Below are 21,136 nucleotides of genomic sequence, written 5' to 3' on the forward strand. Positions count from 1 at the left end.
TTTAAAATTGAATTTTAACCCTTGTCACTAATTTATGTGTAATTATACATGTGATTATTTGAATGTTCGATTCATAATGGATGTTGGAATCACTCAAGTAACTGAATTAACAGTTACTTGATTATTTTAAGGCAATCGGTTTGCATGGTTTTATTAAGTAAATCGGACTGTGGTAAAAGTAAATGCAACTGAAAAAATCCAAGTTGTCGGAAATTTCACCTTGAGTTTGCTCAACTTAAACAAAGTAAATCCAACGGAAATTCTTAAGTTGGTAATAATAGTTAATTCTGAGTAGTCCACACTAGGTCAAAAGTACATCTGAAGTAAAAATTGTAAGTTAGTTGAACTCAAAAATTACCATTTCACTTTACTTAGTTTTTTCAAGGCAATCGGTTTGCATGCTTTTTTTAAGTAAGGTTAACTAATTAGATTTTACAGTGTCACAGGGAATCAAGACAGTTAATGAATTTTGCGCCACATCTTTGGTCTGTACAGCTAAAAATCATCAGATATCAAGCGGTTTAAGAGCACATCTCTGAACGGTTAACCTTCTGTCGTTTCCTTTAAAACCAGCTCTTTTTATCTCAAGACACTTCAATTGTCCTCAGGGATAAAAAACTCCTGAAAATGCCACGGTGCAAACAAATGCTGACAACAGGTGTAGTGTAATAACTTTATTAAAATCAGCAATGAAATTTACATCGTGAAGAAAACCCCTCCACTGGAAACCACGGTTTCTTCACTCCTATTTTCAGCAACAGCTCTCCCTGCAACACAAGAGCCATGTGAAACTGATGTCTTTTGACATCGTATACAAACCAAAGTTACACCTACTTTTCCTGGCACAGCTCTGCTCACAGGAACCAGAAGCAGGGTGGCACACCGCAGTACTACAGTGAATATAGATCTGTGCAACAAAGATCAGCTTTAGCAACAAATATAAAGAGGCAATTTAGAGGATACGAAAAAGGCTGTAGGAAATCATACAGTCTCCTGCAAAGGGGCCAGTGATGATGGATCGACAAACGTGAACATCTTCACAACAAAGCGCTTGTAGTGGGTTGGGAACTGGAGACCAGACGAACCAACTTCAGGAACCAGTGCCGTCAGGTAACGGTCATCCTGGTAAGGACAGCTAAACCAGAAGTCACAGTCAGGACTCGTTCACAGCACACTATCTGGACAAATTATTGGGATCCTACTCACCCATCAACTAGAAGATCCCACTGGGGTAGACTGAGAGGACTAGGAGCTGATGTCGCCCAACAGTGTCCCAACATCAGGACAAGATTTGGGTCAGTCCTCTCCAAAATGCGCACCTCAACATACACAGGCTCTCGCAGGACCTTTGTGACTGGATACTCATCCTCACCGTAGTAGGACGTGTACGCCTCATCTCCTGAGAATAAACGCTTATTGTTACTGCCCAGCTAGAGTTTGAGACCAGTGCTACAAATGTACCACTCCTCTTGTGAGAAGCATTTTTTTGAAGACGAGCACATCGTTACCTTCTGCACAGCCTTTAGTGACACATTGGCCATTTGCCAGTCTAAGCTCAACCCTGAGGGGTCCAGGAGCAGCTACAGGTGGAGGTGGTGGAACGGTGTTGACATCAACAACCAGAGCTTCCACAGCAGTGGCAGAATATCTACACTGGAAGAGCAGTCTAGACAACAAACAAAGAGCTTCTAGCATACGTTCAAGAATTCACAGTACTGAGAGAAAACCCAGATGACCTACTCAAATTGACTGTCCCTTGTGATGGAGCCAAGAGGTCCAATCCCCACTTCATAGGATGAAGTCATTCTGTTCTCATACACCACATAGCCATTTTCCTCCTGAAAGCAAAAACACGATTGACATCAAATCTATTCCAGACATCCAAATCGTCGACAGCAAACTCACCGTCATGCTGGTGCCACAGTCAGTGACTGGAAACTGGTATATGGCAAATGAAGGCGTGGAACCAACAGGACCACAAGATGCTTCACTTCCACCCAGCAAACGGACCGTGTCCAGACTCAGACGAGGCAGAGTAACATCTCTAGCCACCACCAGCACAAACTGACCATCTCTTATACACTGGACAGTCACTGTAACGAGAGACAGAGGAAGTTATCAGGTAATCAGCTTGGAAAGAAACTGGTTTCACACCCCTACCTGACATTCCATAATAACACTGCAATCCATTAAAGCAGCAGTTTATAGCTTCACACTCTGCACCACTAATACCAGGTTGTCCACACTGGATCTGCTCATAATCAGCTACAGCACACTTGTCAAGAGGTTCTGACTGCACCACTGGCTTCTGAAGTGGAAACTTCTGAGAAAACTGTTGTTCAGTTTGCTGGAAGACTGGAGATTGAGGCTCCTGGGGAAAATTACCGAACTGTGGCACGGCATGACCAAACGCACAAAACCATGCGCAAAAAGCCACAAGACAACCAATCCCTGTACTTCCCGCCATCTTGCCACAAGTAGACACTCTAAGAGTCCTGTGTTTAGTCTTATATACTCTTTAAACCCTCAGTCAGAATTTGCAGCGCCCCCTTGATCAATTTACAATGATTGTTCTCCAGACCTGCTGGAAGCTACATACAGGGTAAATCTGTTCACTCTCAAGATTTTATATGATCGTGTTTGGACCAATCTCTACCAAGCTAGTGAAAATAAAGCGTACTTTCAGAAATGAAAAGTTCTCAACATTTGTTTGCTTTTAAGTTTTCACAAAGTTCAAGTTTCTCAAAGTGCGGGGAGGGCCCCACTGGTGGTGAATAGACACATGACAGGTGGGACGCAACAAACGGGAGGAAATTGGGTCATTTTGATTAATTCCTTTATTCATTGACCATACATTCGAAACAAAACAAGGACACATTCAAATGAAAGCCTTCCTTAAAACAGACTGCGAAGAAAATGTAACATGGAACCATAGTAGCATTCGAAAATGATTTCACGTCGAAATGTTAATTGAAGGGGCACAAAAACCTTAAGGTGGAGAGGCAGTAGGCGGTAGCAGGTATAAAAGTTAGCAATTATTACGTTTTTGAAGAATGATTATGCCAATGGAATGTTTTTGTAACAGAAAATTGCTTATTATTCTTTTGTCTGTATTCTGTCTATCGGTTGATGTCTCTCACGTAGATACGTTGCTCTAATATTCCTACTATTGACGTATTTATAAAACCTGAGGAAATCTCTTCCGTGGTGTTTTTATTTTGTGCCTAGTATGTTTCAAAATGAACATTATCCAAATGTTATTCGACCACGCTTTACATTTCACCTTCTCCTCATCTTTTTTTTTCTTCCCTTGTCCCTAAAACCGCACCATTTTAAAATGTCTCTTTATTTTTCGTTTGGATAAATGAGTAATTTAATTTTAGTAATCGATTGGTTTGGGGCTTATTTGTTTTTTGTAATTATTCGTTTATGAAAGGTGATAAGAAAGTTTAATTGAGCCAAACCTGTGTCCGTTAACACCACCTGATTAAAATGATCTTGTCAATAATTATCATGTATCTTGTTTATCTGTGAGTTAAAAAAAACATTTTAGCAATAATATTTTAATGGCAAATATACATATAGAACACGAACGTAAATTAACTGCTGAAAGCTCAATATTAATGCTTTGAATTGAAAACAAAGCACATTATAAAACACGGTCAATTTAAGAACATATCAAGGTCAATGGTTATGTTACATTAGCTTTACAATAATTAACAACATGTTTAATTGTACATGAATGTCGGCTGAGACTGTTTTGCGGTCCTGTCTGGTTTTCTGTTCCGTGGGCTCATGGGATATATTAATATAGAAGTGTCTGTCGCTGAGTTCATCGGAATCTGGGCGTCACCAGTAAGCCAAACGCGAATTTCTCGCATACTGTTTTGGGAATACAGACGATACGAAATACTAATCGTTTGCCGACTGCTTTTTGCCTACTATATAGTAAGCAAGGATGCCTTTTCGGATTCAGTATACCCGTGTAGGCGTGGACAAGGCCTCATTTAAAAAAGCTTAATACAAAGTACTAACGTCCCAATTTCCTTCTGCGTTCTAATTGTCCAACAACATCCACCTGTTGCAAGCTGGAAAGGTAAATGAACAAGTCTAGAATAGCATTACGCCAATCATTAGAGGGGTGGAGCCTGATTCCCAGATGTATAAATGTTTATGCTGGCCTTCAAATGCTTCATGGAATCTCAAGTACAGCAATGATGGGGCTGTTTCAAGCTGGATTTGGTTTGGTACTGGTGTTTGCATTTGGCATGTCGGATGCACAATGGCGAGGAAGATCAGCTCAAACACAGAACCCTACATTTAGGCCTTGGTCACAAATGCAAGTTCCTCAGCAGAGTGAAACCAGAATGCTTCAGTCTCCTCAAACCAACAACCCCATGCTTGTGCCACAGAGATTTCCTTCTCAGTTTTCAATGCAGACTCCTGGTGTTGTTGGTGGAAAGCCTGGTCAAGATCCTCTTGGTGTTCAGTCTAAACAGCTTTTGCAGGGTCCCATGGAAAAACTGATGTGGACTTTTCCAAGCCTACCCGAAGAACCTGTACAGCCAGAGATTCCTTTTGAGCTGCGCAACCCTTTGTCTCCCAATAGTGTAGGGGCTCAGTGTGGTGAGAACTCCGTGTATGTGGAAGTGATGGAGGACTTCTTTGGGACTGGACAACTACTAATGGCTTCAGGTTTTGCACTGGGAGGCTGTGGACCAACAGGGCAGGATAATAATGCTCGAGTGCTCCTCTTTGAATCAGAACTGCATGGATGTGGCAGCATGTTAACTGTGAGAAGACTGATCCTCTTCCCAAAAGTGATTTAGTTTTGAATAATTCTTTAGTAACACTCTTGTTTGTTTAGGTGACCGAAGATGAGCTTGTTTATACATTCTCCCTGGTCTATATTCCCCAAGAGTTTTCAAATGGTGTTCCTATTGTCCGGAGTAGTGGTGCTGTGGTCAGTATTGAGTGTCACTATCCAAGGTACGTTTCTGGGTTCAAGGTGGCTCTATTCTCATGCGTGTAGTAAAAATATATTGCGGTGACCAACCTTTTTCTATAATCTACAGAATGCATAATGTGAGCAGCAATGTCCTGGTGCCCACGTGGTTACCATATGCAGATACTAAGGTTGCAGAAGAGCGTTTGGTCTTCTCCCTCAAGCTTATGACTGGTATGTATTATGTAGGGTTTAATATAGTTTCAACTCAATTTTGTAGACCTTATCAATTTTTTTCCTTACAAGATGAGTGGCAGTTTGAGAGTCCCTCAAACCAGTATTTCCTCGGTGACATTGTGAATATTGAGGCCTCTGTGAAAACGTTCAACCATGTACCTCTACGTGTGTTTGTGGACCGTTGCGTAGCCACTATGTCCCCTGACGTGAACTCCGCTCCCAGATACTCCTTCATTGAGAATAATGGGTAAGGCATGTACCCAGCTTATCCTAGAAGTATTCCATGGTGTTTAACTTCATTCTTCACCAGGTGCCTGGTTGACGCAAAGTTCACCGGCTCGAACTCTCGCTACCTGCCTCGAACTCAAATTGATAAGCTGCAATTTCAGCTGGAGGCTTTCCGGTTTCAGCAAGCGAACAGTGGGCTGGTATGTATTTGCTTTAGTTGAGTACATTCTAGTGCACTGTTTGGAAACCCAAACCCTGTTGTCTTTGCAGGTCTACATCACATGCATTTTGAAGGCGGTTCCTGTAGCCACTCCAACAAATTCTGAGCACAAGGCTTGCTCGTTCTCCTCTAATGGGTATGTTACCCCCAAATGGCCTTCACTGGGTCTGTAGGATGACGTTTATCATTGAGGATGTGTCTTTGTTTGGCAGGTGGGTGTCTGTGGATGAATCTGATCAGGTGTGTGGCTGCTGTGACTCTACCTGTAGCAGCAGTAGTGCAAGCGATCAGGTTCTTGGAGGTATGTGTTGAAACACGGACTAACTAAAAGTGATTCTGATTATGGTCTTGGAAGTTTCTCACTACTTGTCTGTTCTCCATAGATCTAAGGTGGGAGCAAGCATCTATTGGGCCCCTGAATGTGAAGGAATTTGGCTTTGGTCGACTTTAATTTGAAATGGACATGAGGACATGTGATGAATAAACCTTTTAAGTGATTTATACATGGTCTATAAGTGGTCGTCCTTCAGGAAGTCTTGCATATCTCATTTAGATGTTTGCCATTTTATTGTTCTAATTTGTCACTCAAAGCCCTTTTACTTTGGAAAGCGTGTACTTGTTGCAGCACTCTTACTGATTTTTTTTTGCTAGGTAATGGATGGTAGGTACAAAAAGCTTGTACCTTCCCAAAAATAACATCCCTATACCCTGAGGTAAAATGGGTGAACAACGATTTAGAACTTCACACAAACTGCAAATTCTTCTCTAGATTAGGTTGAAGTATTTTCTGAGGGTCAAGGATGTTTTAGGCTTGGCGCTGCAAAGACTCATGTAGCTTGTAAAGAACTCCATGTTAATTAAATGGCTTCTCTAGCAGTTACTGCAATGCATATGTGGCATGTGGTGTTTTAATTAAGCTACAGTCTTTCTGGAGTGACATTGCTGAAGCATGAACATTAATTCTTGCCCCTCTACACAATGTTTGATTTAGTATGCACATGCTATTAGATTTAAGCTTATCAATTTCGTTTAAGCAACACAACTGACAACCTTCGCGTTAAATCCTTAACTGTATTGGAGTGTTTATTCAGAGAATATCTTTAGGGGATAGTGATAGAACTTTTTGCCGCATATTCCAATGTCCGGTGACTTGAACCTCTACCTGCCAACTGATTTTTTTTTGTAAAAACAGGCAGTTACTGTTACACAACACATTTTGGTGACCCTGGACTACAAAACCAGTCCTATAGTGGCATTAGTCAACAATACATGGCAGGTGACAATTTTTCTTTTGTCAAAAATCATTGGGATCTTCGGTAAAGATGCGTTCCATGAAGATATGTTACCAACATGTCGTCGTGGGTTCCGGACTGGTTTTTGTTTAACTTTTCCCCTATCACATATCAGATTGTAAAGGTATTTATTTTTAACAGAATGATAAAAAATATTTGAAAATGACTGCTCAAGTCGAGATGGCAGTGTTGATTTTTTACACTCTTATAAAAGCTGTACACTTACTACTTTAGATTGTAGCAAAGTGTCATTTCTTCAGTGTTGTCACACAAAAAGATATAATAAAATGTTTACATAAATGTGAGGGGTGTACTCACTTCTGTGATTTTATACATTTTCAGAATACAGTAGAAGTGGAATTTTTCTTCTGGCACTCAGAAGTCTTGCAATGAGAAGTCTTGCAAATCGTTTCAAGTGAGCTGCTACACATGAAATTTACAGCTGGAATTCATGCTGGAAGAAATGATGCATCCCATATCGCATCGATACAGGACGCAACTTGTCTCGTATTTTAGAGTAAATAATTTGTGATTTTTAAGGTCCTACTTTGGTTTATGTAGTGTGCAACAACAAGATTACGTACATCCGTACGTCTAATAATATCCAGTTATTATTACCTCACTTCTTTTTTGACTCTCAATTGATTTGATTGGCGATTCATCTGTCTAATACCCTCCTTTCTGTCAGCCTACTCTGATCTGATTGGTCAAATGGTCTACTGCGTGCAGTGTCGCAAATGGCATGTAAGCGGGCATTACACAGATTGACGCAAATCTGACACGGAACTGAAATAAGAACAACAGACGACTCATTCAAAGTCAAAATAATAACTTTGTAATTTGTTCACTTTCGTATTTACAACTTGGCAGACAGCTTACATTCACACACAACAATTTACATTCACAGCAACAATTTACACTGTAAGAACATTGTATCCTCTTTAAAAATGGAATACAGTAGAAACAAAAATACACTAATATTTACCACAAGAAACGGCAGAATAGCTCAAAACCAGCTGAAAGCAAATTAGATGCTCCGTCAGTGTTTCTCTTGTTTCACGCACATGTTGATGCCCCGCAGTCTCTAGGGTCTGATTCACAAAACATTCTTAAGACAGTTCTGCTTAACTGCCCTTTTTAAATTCTTAAATTTAAATTGAAAAAAAGTTAGGAATATTATTTATTCTTGAAAAAACTTCTTAAGACAGTTCTCACATGTTTTGATTGTTTACAAAGCATACAGTATGTCATGGTCTTGGTCTCTTCCTCCTTCCAACAGCAATTCTTATTTTCAATTATCGTATATAGTTATTTTTAAAGGAAAATTGCCTCTAGGTGGCGCTAGAGAAAGAGGTTTGGAGAAGGGAGCATTCTAAAGAAAGTCTGGTTAAGATACTGTACAGTTCAAGCAGCCAAATATTTGCATTTCCTGGTTCATAAGAGCACAAAGAATATGATGTTTGTTTGTATGTGTAGTATGTGCTGTAACACATGCAAATCATGACGTTTGGTGTCTCAAGCACATGTAGAGTTGAGCTCAACCAGAGACTGAGTTGATATGTTCCATTCTTCATAATTCCAAGAAACCCATCAGAGGGCGGTTTAGGCCCTATGCAGTTTTGGGAATGCACCAAACCTTATCAGACGTTTATTTGACCATGAGACTTTGCTGGAGAGTGACCTGACCTTCCTTTCATTTCATCTTTGCCTGGAAGGGACATAAATAATTGCTACAAGTATAGCAACATTAAACATGTGTTGTGTGTTTGTCACGTCATAGAAAAACATGTGTTAATAACCACTTCGCGAAATATGAATAAAAACCTAGAAAAAGTAAATAAAATAAGTTCATAATGAAATAAGTTTCAAAATCTTGAAAATATTGAGCTGTGTTCTCTGCTCTCAAACACAAGGGGCGTGTCTGTGTTCTGTGCAGAAACCATGGCCACTCGCCTGAGTCAGTCTGAGACCCCAGTATATAGTAAACAGGTGCTGGTCATATAATTAGAACATCATCAGAAAGTTGATTTATTTCACTAATTCCATTCAATGTTTACATTCATTCCAAACAGTCTGATATATTTCACGTATTTATTTCTTTTAATTTTGATGATTATAACTGACAACTAATGAAAAGAATGGATTTTTAGAAGTCTTGGCCAACTGAAAAGTATGAACATGTTTAGTATGAGCATGTACAGCACTCAATACTTAGATTGGTTGCTCCTTTTGCCTGAATTACTGCAGCAATCCGGCGTGGCATGGAATCAATCAGTCTGTGGCACTGCTTTTGTGTTACTGCACATGTATACTTCACACTGTACATAAAGGAACAAAAAAACAATGAAAATTTCAGGGAATGAAATGTGTTTTTTTAAGTAAATGCCTTAGGGACAAAGAGCAAAAAAGTCCTGAGGCCTTTTGATTTACATTACAAAATTGTTTTATATTTAATTTCGTTTTTAAATTGATTTACAAAGACTTTGGAGCATTTTTTTTGTTCCACAGACCCCGTTTTAGTTTGAAAACTCGGTGGTTGCGTTTCTATGTAAATGGACGAAAACAGAGCCATGCAAGCGTGGATGCCCACATTCGCTTACTGATTGTGTCATTTATATCATTGTGTTTGCTTTCCTGATTCTTTAAGCCCCATTCATATCCAATTACGTTACATGAAGGCAACAATGACCAGCCTTGCAAGAACCGTGTAAACAACAAACAGGCTTCTTTAACTTCAAGCTGTTCACGGATCGACACGGTGACATTACAGCAACACGAGAGAATCGAGAGCCGTATGCTTTTAAAAAGCTCACACAGTTTTGCGAAGTCGTCTGTCGATCGGTCAACGTGGCGTCGGATTGAAATCAAACAAGCCTAATAACATTACCACATCTAATGTTATTCATGTGAAGACTTCCTTTCATTTCCAAGCCATCATGTAAAGGAACTGGTCGGTCGGTGACTAGTAACCAACTGTCCTCAACCATTGTGTACATTTGTTTGCGCCTGCCCAGCGTGTCTGAATGATCATGTGACATGCGTTTTCAGTAGCGTACTGTAAACGCTGATTTTTTCTAAAACACATGTGGATACGGCAGTATAAACGAGGATCAGTTTCATTTTATAAAGCCATTTTCAAACAACAATGAGCTAATGTAAACACCACCTTAACATTATGGCAAGAAAGAAAGAGAGAACACTTTCTCCTTATTTAATACCGTGCAAGTTAGCAGGGTACAAATTGATAGATCAAAGTTTTTGTTTGTTAGTTAGTTTATTAGTTACATAATAAATCTTAATTTGGTTGATGTATTTGTATTGTAAAAATGGATTTTCAATAATGTCACGAGACAATGTTGTAAAGTTGTAATTTTCCACTGTGCTGGTATACAAATACAAAAATTTTGTCAGATAAAGTTACTGAACATCGAAACCCAGCTAAACTCATTGGTCAATTTATTCTATCATTACTTTATCTCCTCCCTGCTGTTTTTTGCATCTGCCATGTGGGTAATCTTAAGACTCAGAGAGTTGCAAACTGATGAAGAGAGAAATATAATGATACCTAGCAAGAACTAGACAATTGGACTCTAAACCCTTGTATCTAACGCATCATTTTTGTCATTGTTGGCAGGTTGGTATTCCGGTACGCTGATCATTTAAAGACATTTATCAAAGGCAAGCATTGCTAGTGATTTTTGACAATGTAAAACAGGCCCGATTCCCAGACTGCGAGGGAAGCTATGATGTGAACATTTATTTCTACATGCAATATATTGGTATGCCTTGTTAAATGTTGTGATAGCTGGAAATACTGCAAGAGGTGAAATAGTCTGTTGGAATACTACTACAAGGTTGCCAGATTTGTTTACCAAAACCATCCCAGTCACCACAGCTTAAATACCATTTTACTCCCAAAAAAATAATGCATGTTTCATTCAATTCTATGCATTACATACAATTATTTATTTAAGTTATTTTATACTTCCCAAATATGTCATTTGTTCATTTCAGCTATTGAGCTGTTCAACACCACATTCAACACCACATGACTCCCACTCTCAGTGTGAATGCTGTCATCTATTATAAGCATTGTTCTTACTATGAAATTCATGCCTGCAACATAGTGTAAATTTCGTATGCATCTATCTTTGTGGTTATCGGAACAATAAAAGGCATATTTTGAAACTGGTTTCTGAAGTTGTTTTTAAAACTTTGGGGCAGTTTCCCGGACAGGGTTTAGGCCTAGTCTCCGACTAATTTAAATGTTTGAATTCGCTTGATTAAAAACAACCTCCACTGACAAATACTGTATTAAAATATATCACTTCAAATGTTTTGTCTCAAAATGCACAATGTAAGGTTTTTTGTAAAATATGTTTTTAAAAACAATTTGAATATCCTTATTTAACCTAGGCCTAGTCCTGGATTAAGCTAATCCCTCTCCAGTAAACTGCCTCTTAAACCGGCCATTCCCCGCGATCCCATTTTTCAAACTTTAGTTAGCGTGTAATATTGCTATTATAGCATAAATAATACCAGCAAAAGTTCAATGCCAAGCAAGATATTGTCTTTAACAGAATTCACTTTTCAAGGACTACTGAGAACGGCTGGAATTTACTACAGTCCTCTGCTTCCTGCCGGTACATAATGTCACTATTCCAAGTGCTTTTCATAACCCCCGCCCACAGAAATACGCCCAAAAATGGGCAAGGCCTTCCTCAGAGAAGAGGAAGAACCGCTGGAGTAGTGATTGGTTATCAGAGATTGTAAACATGTGACTGAGCTGCGCGCTAAACTACTTTCACTTTTATCACATTCATACCTTTGGTAATAAGAATTCAGCTACACACATTCTAAGGTAACCAACGTTCAAATAACATCTTCCATGATTTTAACATCGGCTGTGAAAGCTGTTCTGTGTAATACACTGATATTGTGTGTGTGTGCGCTTACCTCTGTCTATAACACTTCTATGAAACGTCCTCTGAGGTTCTGCTTGCAGTCTCCTAGTCAATCTGTTTGTTTTATTATCCAACTCGGGTCCAATATAAAAACGCTTCTGTTATCAGTGATAATGTAACTGGTCTGACGCCATTCGCTTCGGTGTCATTTCCCTCGCATTGTAGAAAAAAAAGTGATCTCTAACAAAGATTGACGTTTGCGTATGCACAAGCAGACCTCCGTTTCACTTCGATGGATCCACATGTTTTTAACTGATGAAGTGAAGTTGATACCATTGCTACTGTTTACAAGCCAAAGCTTATGAATTCACGTGCACTGAGAGGGACACCGACCAATCACAACAGACTGATCTGGTTGCACAATTTTGAGTGTACGGAACAAAAAACAAATAAATTCTACTCAAAATAGTTTCGCTGAAATTATGACTATAATTAAACTGAAATTACTGAACGAGATAAGTAAAACCAATTTAAAAAATATAAGTACAATCCACTTATGAAATATGAGTACAATCAACTTATAAAATATAAGTACACTCAACTTAGATATAGATTCATATACACTTCATCAAACGGTCTTTGTGTTCTACTTTTTTTAAGATTCGCCCTACGAGGAGTGAGTAATCCGCCACTTCATATAATTCAGATCGTGCTGCGAACTGAACAAATCACTGATTCTTGAACCCATCAAACGGTTTTGCCAATTGTTCAATTAACACTTTCAAAAGAATCGACTCAAAAGAGTTAGTCACCCGGGACTACCCGGAAAAAGAAACGAAAACCTTGAAAAAAACAACGCATTTTATAATGCATGAAGGAACGAGGGAACGTCACGCAGTTTAACGAAGTAAAAGTGCAGAATTTCTAAAAGAAATATACTCAAGAGTAAAAGTACCCACTTTTAATTTGACTCCAAAGCGGGCTTAACACACTCCTGTTGGGGTCTGCCAATCTCATATTAATGTTGAGTACCTATATAGTAGTATTGCATACTTCGTATCTTCAAAGAGTATTAAATTTGATCACATTTATAAAAGATAGAGCTTTGAGATTGTTCCGAAAACATAGAGCGCGTGCGAGAGGGAGGGGTAGGCTGAACCAAAGCACATGCGCTTCCAATTGTAAACAAAACATACATCAGTTTCACTCTCCACAATCGGCATGTCCGGATTCTTTTAGCACTGGGATGGGTCCATATATCGGTTTCAAAATTCCTCCAAATCTAGCGTTATATCCACAGTTTATATTACATTCATCACCAAAATGCAGTGAACAAACAAACACCTGAATTTCGCGAACGCATGCTCTCGCACTCTCCTGTTGCAAGTGAAAGTGATGTCTGCGCATGATCCTCCTGTGGCCGTGTCGCGTGCTCTTCCAGGAGAGTTGTCCAATAAGGGACCAAGTTATGAAACGGTTATTTCTTCACCTTAATGTTGGGCTCTACGTTTACCAACAAACGCAGCTCCAAAAATGCATTGAACAATTTCAATTACTCCATGTTTAGAAATTCCCCTAAAAACTCCACTTATCAAGTCTTCATTTTCAGTTCCAAGATAGCTTTCAAATGCCAAACTTTTTTTTTATTATCAGAGTTAAGTGTCACAGGGAATCAAGACAGTTAATGAGTGTTGCGCCACAATGCATCTCTGGTCTGTACAGCTAAAAATCATCAGATATCAAGCGGTTTAAAAGCACATCTCTGAACGGTTAACCTTCTGTCGTTTCCTTTAAAACCAGCTCTTTTTATCTCAAGACACATCAATTGTCATTGTGGGTAAAAAAACTCCTGAAAATGCCACCGTGCAAACAAATGCTGAGAACAGATGCAGTGTAATAACTTTATTAAAATCAGCAATGAAATTTACATCGTGAAGAAAACACCTCCACTGGAAACCACGGTTTCTTCACTCCTATTTTCAGCAACAGCTCTCCCTGCAACAAGAGTCATATGAAACTGATGTCTTGACATCGTATACAAACCAAAGTTACACCTACTTTTCCTGGCACAGCTCTGCTCACAGGAACCAGAAGCAGGGTGGCACACCGCGGTACTACAGTGAATATAGATCTGTCCAACAAAGATCAGCTTTAGCAACAAATATAAAGAGGCAATTTAGAGGATACGAAAAAGGCTGTAGGAAATCATACAGTCTCCTGCATAGGGGCCAGTGATGATGGATCGACAAACGTGAACATCTTCACAACAAAGCGCTTGTAGTGGGTTGGGAACTGGAGACCAGACGAACCAACTTCAGGAACCAGTGCCGTCAGGTAACGGTCATCCTGGTAAGGACAGCTAAACCAGAAGTGACAGTCAGGACTCGTTCACAGCACACTATCTGGACAAATGCTTGGGATCCTACTCATCCATCAACTAGAAGATCCCACTGGGGTAGACTGAGAGGACTAGGAGCTGATGTCGCCCAACAGTGTCCCAACATCAGGACAAGATTTGGGTCAGTCCTCTCAAATGCGCACCTCAACATACACAGGCTCTCGCAGGACCTTTCTGACTGGATACTCATCCTCACCGTAGTAGGACGTGTACGCCTCATCTCCTGAGAATGAACGCTTATTGTTACTGCCCAGCTAGAGTTTGAGACCAGTGCTACAAATGTACCACTCCTCTTGTGAGAAGCATTTTTTTGAAGACGAGCACATCGTTACCTTCTGCACAGCCTTTAGTGACACATTGGCCATTTGCCAGTCTAAGCTCAACCCTGAGGGGTCCAGGAGCAGCTACAGGTGGAGGTGGTGGAACGGTGTTGACATCAACAACCAGAGCTTCCACAGCAGTGGCAGAATATCTACACTGGAAGAGCAGTCTAGACCACAAACAAAGAGCTTCTTGCATACGTTCAAGAATTCACAGTACTGAGAGGAAACCCAGATGACCTACTCAAATTGACTGTCCCTTGTGATGGAGCCAAGAGGTCCAATCCCCACTTCATAGGATGAAGTCATTCTGTTCTCATACACCACATAGCCATTTTCCTCCTGCAAGCAAAAACACGATTGACATCAAATCTATTCCAGACATCCAAATCGTCACCAGCAAACTCACAGTCATGCTGGTGCCACAGTCAGTGACTGGAAACTGGTATATGGCAAATGAAGGCGTGGAACCAACAGGACCACAAGATGCTTCACTTCCACCCAGCAAACGGACCGTGTCCAGACTCAGACGAGGCAGAGTAACATCTCTAGCCACCACCAGCACAAACTGACCATCTCTTATACACTGGACAGTCACTGTAACGAGAGACAGAGGAAGTTATCAGGTAATCAGCTTGGAAAGAAACTGGTTTCACACCCCTACCTGACATTCCATAATAACACTGCAATCCATTAAAGCAGCAGTTTATAGCTTCACACTCTGCACCACTAATACCAGGTTGTCCACACTGGATCTGCTCATAATCAGCTACAGCACACTTGTCAAGAGGTTCTGACTGCACCACTGGCTTCTGAAGTGGAAACTTTTGCGAAAACTGTTGTTCAGTTTGCTGGAAGACTTGAGATTGAGGCTCCTGGGGAAAATTACCGAACTGTGGCACGGCATGACCAAACGCACAAAACCATGCGCAAAAAGCCACAAGACAACCAATCCCTGTACTTCCCGCCATCTTGCCACAAGTAGACACTCTAAGAGTCCTGTGTTTAGTCTTATATACTCTTTAAACCCTCAGTCAGAATTTGCAGCGCCCCCTTGATCAATTTACAATGATTGTTCTCCAGACCTGCTGGAAGCTACATACAGGGTAAATTCTGTTCACTCTCAAGATTTTATATGATCGTGTTTGGACCAATCTCTACCAAGCTAGTGAAATTAAAGCGTACTTTCAGAAATGAAAAGTTCTCAACATTTGTTTGTTTTTAAGTTTTCACAAAGTTCAAGTTTCTCAAAGTGCGGGGAGGGCCCCACTGGTGGTGAATAGACACATGACAGGTGGGGCGCGACAAACGGGAGGAAATTGGGTCATTTTGATTAATTCCTTTATTCATTGACCATACATTCGAAACAAAACAAGGACACATTCGAATGAAAGCCTTCCTTAAAACAGACTGCGAAGAAAATGTAACATGGAACCATAGTAGCATTCGAAAATGATTTCACGTCGAAATGTTAATTGAAGGGGCACAAAAACTTTAAGGTGGAGAGGCAGTAGGCGGTAGCAGGTATAAAAGTTAGCAATTATTACGTTTTTGAAGAATGATTATGCCAATGGAATGTTTTTGTAACAGAAAATTGCTTATTATTCTTTTGTCTGTATTCTGTCTATCGGTTGATGTCTCTCACGTAGATACGTTGCTCTAATATTCCTACTATTGACGTATTTATAAAACCTGAGGAAATCTCTTCCGTGGTGTTTTTATTTTGTGCCTAGTATGTTTCAAAATGAACATTATCCAAATGTTATTCGACCACGCTTTACATTTCACCTTCTCCTCATCTTTTTTTTTCTCCCCTTGTCCCTAAAACCGCACCATTTTAAAAAGTCTCTTTATTTTTCGTTTGGATAAATGAGTAATTTAATTTTAGTAATCGATTGGTTTGGGGCTTATTTGTTTTTTGTAATTATTCGTTTATGAAAGGTGATAAGAAAGTTGAATTGAGCCAAACCTGTGTCCGTTAACACCACCTGATTAAAATGATCTTGTGAATAATTATCATGTATCTTGTTTATCTGTGAGTTAAAAAAAACATTTTAGCAATAATATTTTAATGGCAAATATACATATAGAACACGAACGTAAATTAACTGCTGAAAGCTCAATATTAATGCTTTGAATTGAAAACAAAGCACATTATAAAACACGGTCAATTTAAGAACATATCAAGGTCAATGGTTATGTTACATTAGCTTTACAATAATTAACAACATGTTTAATTGTACATGAATGTCGGCTGAGACTGTTTTGCGGTCCTGTCTGGTATTCTGTTCCGTGGGCTCATGGGATATATTAATATAGAAGTGTCTGTCGCTGAGTTCATCGGAATCTGGGCGTCACCAGTAAGCCAAACGCGAATTTCTCGCATACTGTTTTGGGAATACAGACGATACGAAATACTAATCGTTTGCCGACTGCTTTTTGCCTACTATATAGTAAGCAAGGATGCCTTTTCGGATTCAGTATACCCGTGTAGGCGTGGACAAGGCCTCATTTAAAAAAGCTTAATACAAAGTACTAACGTCCCAATTTCCTTCTGCGTTCTAATTGTCCAACAACATCCACCTGTTGCAAGCTGGAAAGGTAAATGAACAAGTCTAGAATAGCATTACGCCAATCATTAGAGGGGTGGAGCCTGATTCCCAGATGTATAAATGTTTATGCTGGCCTTCGAATGCTTCATGGAAACTCAAGTACAGCAATGATGGGGCTGTTTCAAGCTGGATTTGGTTTGGTACTGGTGTTTGCATTTGGCATGTCGGATGCACAATGGCGAGGAAGATCAGCTCAAACACAGAACCCTACATTTAGGCCTTGGTCACAAATGCAAGTTCCTCAGCAGAGTGAAACCAGAATGCTTCAGTCTCCTCAAACCAACAACCCCATGCTTGTGCCACAGAGATTTCCTTCAGAGTTTTCAATGCAGACTCCTGGTGTTGTTGGTGGAAAGCCTGGTCAAGATCCTCTTGGTGTTCAGTCTAAACAGCTTTTGCAGGGTCCCATGGAAAAACTGGTGTGGACTTTTCCAAGCCTACCCGAAGAACCTGTACAGCCAGAGATTCCTTTTGAGCTGCGCAACCCTTTGTCTCCCAATAGTGTAGGGGCTCAGTGTGGTGAGAATTCCGTGTATGTGGAAGTGATGGAGGACTTCTTTGGGACTGGACAACTACTAATGGCTTCAGGTTTTGCACTGGGAGGCTGTGGACCAACACGGCAGGATAATAATGCTCGAGTGCTCCTCTTTGAATCAGAACTGCATGGATGTGGCAGCATGTTAACTGTGAGAAGACTGATCCTCTTCCCAAAAGTGATTTAGTTTTTAATAATTCTTTAGTAACACTCTTGTTTGTTTAGGTGACCGAAGATGAGCTTGTTTATACATTCTCCCTGGTCTATACTCCCCAAGAGTTTTCAAATGGTGTTCCTATTGTCCGGAGTAGTGGTGCTGTGGTCAGTATTGAGTGTCACTATCCAAGGTACGGTTCTGGGTTCAAGGTGGCTCTATTCTCATGCGTGTAGTAAAAATATATTGCGGTGACCAACCTTTTTCTATAATCTACAGAATGCATAATGTGAGCAGCAATGTCCTGGTGCCCAGGTGGTTACCATATGCAGATACTAAGGTTGCAGAAGAGCGTTTGGTCTTCTCCCTCAAGCTTATGACTGGTATGTATTATGTAGGGTTTAATGTAGTTTCAACTCAATTTTGTAGACCTTATCAATTTTTTTCCTTACAAGATGAGTGGCAGTTTGAGAGACCCTCAAACCAGTATTTCCTCGGTGACATTGTGAATATTGAGGCCTCTGTGAAGACGTTCAACCATGTACCTCTACGTGTGTTTGTGGACCGTTGCGTAGCCACTATGTCCCCTGACGTGAACTCCGCTCCCAGATACTCCTTCATTGAGAATAATGGGTAAGGCATGTACCCAGCTTATCCTAGAAGTATTCCATGGTGTTTAACTTCATTCTTCACCAGGTGCCTGGTTGACGCAAAGTTCACCGGCTCGAACTCTCACTACCTGCCTCGAACTCAAATTGATAAGCTGCAATTTCAGCTGGAGGCTTTCCGGTTTCAGCAAGCGAACAGTGGGCTGGTATGTATTTGCTTTAGTTGAGTACATTCTAGTGCACTGTTTGGAAACCCAAACCCTGTTGTCTTTGCAGGTCTACATCACATGCATTTTGAAGGCGGTTCCTGTAGCCACTCCAACAAATTCTGAGCACAAGGCTTGCTCGTTCTCCTCTAATGGGTATGTTACTCCCAAATGGCCTTCACTGGGTCTGTAGGATGACGTTTATCATTGAGGATGTGTCTTTGTTTGGCAGGTGGGTGTCTGTGGATGAATCTGATCAGGTGTGTGGCTGCTGTGACTCTACCTGTAGCAGCAGTAGTGCAAGCGATCAGGTTCTTGGAGGTATGTGTTGAAACACGGACTAACTAAAAGTGATTCTGATTATGGTCTTGGAAGTTTCTCACTACTTGTCTGTTCTCCATAGATCTAAGGTGGGAGCAAGCATCTATTGGGCCCCTGAATGTGAAGGAATTTGGCTTTGGTCGACTTTAATTTGAAATGGCCATGAGGACATGTGATGAATAAACCTTTTAAGTGATTTATACATGGTCTATAAGTGGTCGTCCTTCAGGAAGTCTTGCATATCTCATTTAGATGTTTGCAATTTTATTGTTCTAATTTGTCACTCAAAGCCCTTTTACTTTGGAAAGCGTGTACTTGTTGCAGCACTCTTACTGATTTTTTTGCTAGGTAATGGATGGTAGGTACAAAAAGCTTGTACCTTCCCAAAAATAACATCCCTATACCCTGAGGTAAAATGGGTGAACAACGATTTAGAACTTCACACAAACTGCAAATTCTTCTCTAGATTAGGTTGAAGTGTTTTCTGAGGGTCAAGGATGTTTTAGGCTTGGCGCTGCAAAGACTCATGTAGCTTGTAAAGAACTCCATGTTAATGATATGGCTTCTCTAGCAGTTACTGCAATGCACATGTGGCATGTGGTGTTTTAATTAAGCTACAGTCTTTCTGGCGTGACATTGCTGAAGCATGAACATTAATTCTTGCCCCTCTACACAATGTTTGATTTAGTATGCACATGCTATTAGATTTAGGCTTATCAATTTCGTTTAAGCAACACAACTGACAACCTTCGCGTTAAATCCTTAACTGTATTGGAGTGTTTATTCAGAGAATATCTTTAGGGGATAGTGATGGAACTTTTTGCCGCATATTCCAATGTCCGGTGACTTGAACCTCTACCTGCCAACTGATTTTTTTTTGTAAAAACAGGCAGTTACTGTTACACAACACATTTTGGTGACCCTGGACTACAAAACCAGTCCTATAGTGGCATTAGTCAACAATACACATCACATCAACAAAATCACATATCAGATTGTAAAGGTATTTATTTTTAACAGAATGATAAAAAATATTTGAAAATGACTGCTCAAGTCGAGATGGCAGTGTTGATTTTTTTACACTCTTATAAAAGCTGTACACTTACTACTTTAGATTGTAGCAAAGTGTCATTTCTTCAGTGTCACACAAAAAGATATAAAATGTTTACATAAATGTGAGGGGTGTACTCACTTCTGTGATTTTATACATTTTCAGAATACAGTAGAAGTGGAATTTTTCTTCTGGCACTCAGAAGTCTTGCAATGAGAAGTCTTGCAAATCGTTTCAAGTGAGCTGCTACACAAGAAATTTACAGCTGGAATTCATGCTGGAAGAAATGATGCATCCCATATCGCATCGATACAGGATGCAACTTGTCTCGTATTTTAGAGTAAATAATTTGTGATTTTTAAGGTCCTACTTTGGTTTATGTAGTGTGCAACAACAAGATTACGTACATCCGTACGTCTAATAATATCCAGTTATTATTACCTCACTTCTTTTTTGACTCTCAATTGATTTGATTGGCGATTCATCTGTCTAATACCCTCCTTTCTGTCAGCCTACTCTGATCTGATTGGTCAAATGGTCTACTGCGTGCAGTGTCGCAAATGGCATGTAAGCGGGCATTACACAGATTGACGCAAATCTGACACGGAACTGAAATAAGAACAACAGACGACTCATTCAAAGTCAAAATAATAACTTTGTAATTTGTTCACTTTCGTATTTACAACTTTGCAGACAGCTTACATTCACACACAACAATTTACATTCACAGCAACAATTTACACTGTAAGAACATTGTATCCTCTTTAAAAATGGAATACAGTAGAAACAAAAATACACTAATATTTACCACAAGAAACGGCAGAATAGCTCAAAACCAGCTGAAAGCAAATTAGATGCTCCGTCAGTGTTTCTCTTGTTTCACGCACATGTTGATGCCCCGCAGTCTCCAGGGTCTGATTCACAAAACATTCTTAAGACAATTCTGCTTAACTGCCCTTTTTAAATTCTTAAATTTAAATTGAAAAAAAGTTAGGAATATTATTTATTCTTGAAAAAACTTCTTAAGACAGTTCTCACATGTTTTGATTGTTTACAAAGCATACAGTATGTCATGGTCTTGGTCTCTTCCTCCTTCCAACAGCAA

General features: G+C 39.9%; 3 protein-coding genes and 1 pseudogene across 3 annotated transcripts; 2 read left to right on the plus strand and 2 right to left on the minus strand.

The window, feature by feature from the left end:
* Positions 1–696: 696 nt before the first annotated feature.
* LOC130408309 (zona pellucida sperm-binding protein 4-like) lies at positions 697–2,467 on the minus strand. Its single transcript, XM_056731796.1, has 8 exons — positions 2,161–2,467; positions 1,906–2,093; positions 1,741–1,838; positions 1,509–1,666; positions 1,207–1,399; positions 988–1,135; positions 835–907; positions 697–767 (listed from the first exon to the last, which is right to left on the minus strand). Exons 1-8 carry the CDS (start codon positions 2,465–2,467, stop codon positions 697–699), a joined length of 1,236 nt encoding a protein of 411 aa, XP_056587774.1.
* Positions 2,468–4,217: 1,750 nt separating this feature from the next.
* LOC130408098 (zona pellucida sperm-binding protein 3-like) lies at positions 4,218–6,097 on the plus strand. The gene is made up of 8 exons (XM_056731544.1): positions 4,218–4,793; positions 4,868–4,989; positions 5,076–5,179; positions 5,252–5,429; positions 5,493–5,610; positions 5,681–5,766; positions 5,843–5,931; positions 6,014–6,097. The coding sequence occupies exons 1-8, from the start codon at positions 4,218–4,220 to the stop codon at positions 6,079–6,081; spliced, it is 1,341 nt and encodes a 446-aa protein (XP_056587522.1). The 3' UTR covers positions 6,082–6,097.
* Positions 6,098–13,750: 7,653 nt separating this feature from the next.
* On the minus strand, positions 13,751–15,515 carry LOC130408310 (zona pellucida sperm-binding protein 4-like; annotated as a pseudogene).
* Positions 15,516–17,266: 1,751 nt separating this feature from the next.
* Positions 17,267–19,130, plus strand: LOC130408311 (zona pellucida sperm-binding protein 3-like). The gene is made up of 8 exons (XM_056731797.1): positions 17,267–17,842; positions 17,917–18,038; positions 18,125–18,228; positions 18,301–18,478; positions 18,542–18,659; positions 18,730–18,815; positions 18,892–18,980; positions 19,063–19,130. Exons 1-8 carry the CDS (start codon positions 17,267–17,269, stop codon positions 19,128–19,130), a joined length of 1,341 nt encoding a protein of 446 aa, XP_056587775.1.
* Positions 19,131–21,136: the final 2,006 nt, after the last annotated feature.

This window comes from Triplophysa dalaica, chromosome 19 (genome assembly GCF_015846415.1).
Source record: "Triplophysa dalaica isolate WHDGS20190420 chromosome 19, ASM1584641v1, whole genome shotgun sequence".
Classification (NCBI taxonomy): Eukaryota; Metazoa; Chordata; class Actinopteri; order Cypriniformes; family Nemacheilidae; genus Triplophysa; species Triplophysa dalaica.

Excerpts from the sequence above, each read along its gene's own strand:
- LOC130408311 (XM_056731797.1), top strand. The coding sequence starts at position 17,267 with ATGGGGCTGTTTCAAGCTGGATTTGGTTTGGTACTGGTGTTTGCATTT. Across the intron at positions 18,479-18,541 it reads TCCTTCATTGAGAATAATGG|GTGCCTGGTTGACGCAAAGT; the intron begins GTAAGGCATGTA and ends ATTCTTCACCAG. Across the intron at positions 18,816-18,891 it reads TGCTCGTTCTCCTCTAATGG|GTGGGTGTCTGTGGATGAAT; the intron begins GTATGTTACTCC and ends TTTGTTTGGCAG.
- LOC130408098 (XM_056731544.1), top strand. The coding sequence starts at position 4,218 with ATGGGGCTGTTTCAAGCTGGATTTGGTTTGGTACTGGTGTTTGCATTT. Across the intron at positions 4,990-5,075 it reads ATTGAGTGTCACTATCCAAG|AATGCATAATGTGAGCAGCA; the intron begins GTACGTTTCTGG and ends TATAATCTACAG. Across the intron at positions 5,180-5,251 it reads CTCCCTCAAGCTTATGACTG|ATGAGTGGCAGTTTGAGAGT; the intron begins GTATGTATTATG and ends TTTCCTTACAAG.
- LOC130408309 (XM_056731796.1), bottom strand. The coding sequence starts at position 2,467 with ATGGCGGGAAGTACAGGGATTGGTTGTCTTGTGGCTTTTTGCGCATGG. Across the intron at positions 1,400-1,508 it reads CACTAAAGGCTGTGCAGAAG|GAGATGAGGCGTACACGTCC; the intron begins GTAACGATGTGC and ends GTTTATTCTCAG. Across the intron at positions 768-834 it reads GCAGAGCTGTGCCAGGAAAA|GGAGAGCTGTTGCTGAAAAT; the intron begins GTAGGTGTAACT and ends CTTGTGTTGCAG.